The sequence below is a fragment of the Trachymyrmex cornetzi genome, unplaced genomic scaffold (assembly GCF_001594075.2).
Source record: "Trachymyrmex cornetzi isolate Tcor2-1 unplaced genomic scaffold, Tcor1.1 scaffold268, whole genome shotgun sequence".
Classification (NCBI taxonomy): domain Eukaryota; kingdom Metazoa; phylum Arthropoda; class Insecta; order Hymenoptera; family Formicidae; genus Trachymyrmex; species Trachymyrmex cornetzi.
The window spans coordinates 1-4,657 of record NW_017297354.1 but is presented as its reverse complement, the minus strand read 5'-3'; the positions used below and the strand labels follow the sequence as shown (position 1 = coordinate 4,657).

The 4,657-nt window shown below is 31.0% G+C and overlaps 1 protein-coding gene and 1 pseudogene across 1 annotated transcript; one reads left to right on the top strand and one right to left on the bottom strand.

Annotated features, from left to right (window-relative positions):
- The first annotated feature begins 204 nt into the window (after window positions 1-204).
- On the top strand, window positions 205-1,255 carry LOC108761843 (uncharacterized). The gene is made up of 5 exons (XM_018508592.1): window positions 205-231; window positions 314-509; window positions 609-822; window positions 1,068-1,181; window positions 1,227-1,255. The coding sequence occupies exons 2-5, from the start codon at window positions 315-317 to the stop codon at window positions 1,253-1,255; spliced, it is 552 nt and encodes a 183-aa protein (XP_018364094.1). The 5' UTR covers window positions 205-231; window position 314.
- A 1,215-nt stretch (window positions 1,256-2,470) lies between these two features.
- On the bottom strand, window positions 2,471-3,639 carry LOC108761842 (putative nuclease HARBI1; annotated as a pseudogene).
- Between the last annotated feature and the right edge of the window lie 1,018 nt (window positions 3,640-4,657).

The following is a 4,657-nucleotide window of genomic DNA, read 5'->3' as shown; positions in this document are numbered from 1 at the left end:
TGCAGATTTTCGCCGGGCGGCGAATTACCGTACCTTCAACCTGTCATAATGTGTATATAACCTTAATTGGACAGGTTGAAGGCACGGTAATTCGCCGCCCGGTGAAAATCTGCAAGAAATAAAAATCTTTTGGTTCAAGGCGCAATTTGATTACAATTATTTTTTTTTTATTTGATTACAGTTTTGTATTACATTAGTCATAGCTGTATTGTCCATAAGGTTCTTCTTGAAGTAAGTAAACAATTATTTGTGATAATTAAGATTATTTGTGATAAGTAAGAATTTTTCAATTTAAATACAATTTTGTTTACAGAATGGCTTCTAAAGAAAAAAGTAGCAAAAGCAAACATTATACAGATATGGAAAAGAAAGTATTTCTACAAATACTTGATAAATACAAACATGTAATAGAAGTAAAAAAAAATGACAGCACAACATTAAAAGATAAAGATGTTGCATGGGGCGAAATATGCAATGAATTTAATCAGTCAACGTTAATTTGTCACGAGGTAAGCAAAGTCTAAAGAGAAAATTAGCTATTTTTTAATTTTAGTTTAATATCTTATGTGAAATCAAATACATAGTTCTATAAATAATTTTGATAACAGAGAACTGCTCAGCAATTAAAGAAATTATGGGCAAATCTAAAGCAATATCAACGAGAAGCATTAACAAAGGAGAAACAGTCATTTATGGCAACTGGTGGAGGACCACAGGAGACAAAAATAGAAGTCGATCCTGACATTGCCAATATCGCACCCCATTTGATGAAGACCGCACCAGTATTATTTTCATCTAATATGACAGAAACTGAAATTCAAGGTATATTATACTCGTGTGTATATAAATTAGGTAACTGTTAGACTTTTAAACTTATAACTGTTAGATTTTGGAGCAGAATTTTCGAGAGAATATTTTTTAACTCTTATACTACAGATCGCTGAAAGTAAGACATTATCATATGTGCAATATGTTAGCGTTAATGCTAAGCCGTCTCGGTCTAGCAGCACGTGCATTTGATATGTTAAACATGAAAATATGAACTTTTATTATTTCATGCATTTTAGATAAACATGACTTGGTGTTTGATCTCATATGTACTGACGAAGGTATAGAAGAATTGTCTAATACAGGACATGTGATAAACATAAGTGATGTAGAAAGTACTACTGCTTCGCCAGGTATTATTTTATATTTTATTTGTATTACATATTTATCTATTAAAGCGTATTTCTTTGACTATGGCAAGTACTAAATACAATTGTAATACTATCTCTTTATGTTTTGTAAACATATTTACTATTGTAGGAAGCTGTCAAAAAGAATTGATGACATCACGCAGTATAGATATGCCAAAAATACATTTAAATAATGATAAAAAAAAACCACATATTTTGAAACGAAAAAGAAAAGATTTGCTGGAAGCATCAAATGTAGAAGAGGAATTACGAATACAAAGACTACATAACATTATAAGACAAGAAGAAAAATTAGCAGACATTAAGTTAAAACACGAAGAAAAAGTAACACTTATGAAAGAGGAGCATTTAAAATTATTTAACGACATGCAATTGAACCATTTAAAAGTCATACAAAAATTAGAAATAGAAATAAAGAAATCAGAGCTAAAAAGTATCGAATTAGATAAAGAAAATATAGATTTACTCATTAAAAAATAAATTTTACTACCGTATACTATAAATAAGCCGTAAACTGTAAATTATAAGTGACGATAACCCCGGGGTCCGGATCTACAATAGGGTTTTAAGTCTTAAGCCATAAGGAATGGGCGAATCACAGTCGCTTATTCTTCTCGGATTCGACTGTGATTCGCCCATTTCTTATGACTTAAGGCTTAAAACCCTATTGTAGATCCGGGCTAAAGGTTAAAGCCTAAATCTGCGCAAAAACAGTTAGAAATTATATTGTCATTTAATCTCTTTCGACTTACGACTTAAGCCCTTTTAAAGCAAGGTTGTGAATCTTATGCATCATGCGTTATGCAAAAGGCTGTGCTTCTCTCATTAGTCAGTCGCGCGTAATAAAGTACAACCACGTACAGATATTATGTATGTTTTATTTTATTTCTATTTTGTTTAAGTTTATTTTGTTCAAAATATTTTTATTTACTGATATGTTACTAATGTAACATTTCGTTTATGTTCTATAATGAAATGATTCAAAAATAATAATATTTGGATATAACATTGTAATAATATTATCTAATATTCTGTTTTTTACTCAAAAGTAGTATTATGTTTATGATGTACAAAAATAAATTACGCTTTAAATGATACAATTGTATTTATACTTTATACATATTTTATTTTATTTATTTTATATGCACTTATAATTAAAGGATGCCAAGAGTTTGTGTACATCAGTCAATTATAGTCAATAATAATTATGTAAAATAATAATTATGTTAAATGTATTTCGCAAAAAAGGAAAAACTATTGTCAAAGTCGAACTTTTTATCTGAACAATCGTTCGATAATAGCATTTCGCACAAGGAAGCCGTCTCCTGGTTGCCAGTGAGGTGGAAGTGGCGGAACTTCGTTATTTTGATTTATATTTTCTATTTCTTCTTCTTCTTCTTTCATAATATCATTATATATTAGCGAGACATTGTGAAGAACAGCGCATGCTATAATAATTGTCGTAGATGTTATTAATTTTGTTTGAAGACCTCTTGATAAACAAGGGATCTACGTTTCCAAATTCCAAAAGTCCTTTCGACGATTCTTCGTGTTTTTCCATGGATCATATTATATCTGAAAAAAAATATTATCAATTATATATATTTGAACTAGTATTATTATATTGCTAGAATTGTAATTTTAAATTATATGTATATCAAACCTTTCTTCTTTATCACTGGTGGGATTATTAATTGGTGTTAATAGAAACGGTAAAGAAGGGTAACCACTATCTCCGACTAGTATCCCATCTAATTCACGTTGTCTGTATCGCATGTATATACGTGAATTCTGAAATATACGACTATCATGCTCACTTCCTGGCCATTCTGGAACTATATCTAAAAACTCAGTACGTGGCCCAACAACAGCCTGCAAAATATATATTAACTAAATTTTAAAATATCAATTAAAAAAATTTTAATAATATAATAGTTTATATAAATATATATTATATATATAGTCCATATATATACACACATCTATATATACATATATAAATTATGTACAATAATATGTGAATATAAATATTATATTTATACATATCAACATATTTTTACCTTATATAAAATTTTACCTTATATAAAAGATTGTGAATATTTATATATTTGTAAATTTAATTAACACATAATACAATTGTATTACTAACCTGAAAATTTGCTGTTGCATAAAATCGTAAAGAAATTAATAATTGAAAAACTGGTGCTATTGGTAGACCACGATTATTAACTTTCGAGAGTCCTTCTTCTATTAACGGTAAAATACTAAACATAATTGAATTCTTTGCAAAACGGAATCTTTTTTTGAATTCCCATTCATTATAAAATTCGAAGGGATTTTCACCATCGCGGATATATCGTTTCGGAACACGAATTTGTATTTCTTCATCTTCGCTTGATAAATTAATGTCCACAATTTCATTAATATTTATCCTATCCATTATCGGAAATCTATTCTAACATTAAAGAGTTTGCTTAAGTCACCTTTTGACATGACTTGGCGAAGATCGTCTTATTTAACTGCACATATGTCATATAAGATGTCTTATAACGACTATGAATTCATGACTAATAAGATAGTCTTAAGTCTGTTCTTATTTCGAACAAGATTGAACTGTTTATGAATCATGCCAAGACTGCTCAAGACGTTTCGAAACAAGATCATCTTGGACAAGTCATGTCTTAAGATTTTACTCAAGCATTTACTTGTTTCATGTCTATGAATCTAGGAGGCATCTTAAGACTGTACTTGAGACGATCTTGAAAATAAGTTCTGACTATGAATACGGGCCATTGAGAATGGAATGAGCGATCCGTATCTAAGTAGTGTATCAAATGTGGTCGACAATAATGAGAGAGAGGTCCGTGGGAAACGGCCAATGCCCCTCTCATTCTCTCTCCCATTACACCATTGAATGGAATGAGATAGAAATGGACGTCTGCCACGGTCCGTCTCTCTCATCCCTATCGACCATTTTGATACACGAATCGCGCAGTCCATTCTCTATGTCTTTGGTACAAAGAGGTTATATCCATAGAGGCAACTATAAGTGGGAAACTATAGGGGCAACTATAAGTGGGAAATGTTAGACACTGGAAAGAGAAAGAACATGGGATGGCCATATTTATCTTTGTCTAATGCTGCGTCGCGCATCGAACTTTGAAAGCTGAGTGGGGCGGCATCGGTATATTGCTCTCCTGAAATCTCCCCTCCCCTAACACTGAAAATCAACAGCGCATGCGCGATTAAACAGGGATGCTGAGGGCCATCTCATTTTCTGTTTCTTTCTATTCGCTTACACATTCTTAAGGCCGTATTCATAGTCAGAACTTATTCTTAAGACCGCCTTAAGTACGGTCTTAAGATGTCCTATAGATTCATAGTTGAAAAATAATAAATAAGACGGTACTTGAGTAAAATCTCAAGTTAAAGCTTATCGAAGACGATCTTATTTCAAA

Bases quoted from the DNA above. Each gene is read 5' to 3' on its own strand.
- LOC108761843 (XM_018508592.1), top strand. From the start codon at position 315: ATGGCTTCTAAAGAAAAAAGTAGCAAAAGCAAACATTATACAGATATG. The intron at 510-608 runs GTAAGCAAAGTC...TTTTGATAACAG, and splicing joins CAACGTTAATTTGTCACGAG to AGAACTGCTCAGCAATTAAA. The intron at 823-1,067 runs GTATATTATACT...CATGCATTTTAG, and splicing joins GACAGAAACTGAAATTCAAG to ATAAACATGACTTGGTGTTT.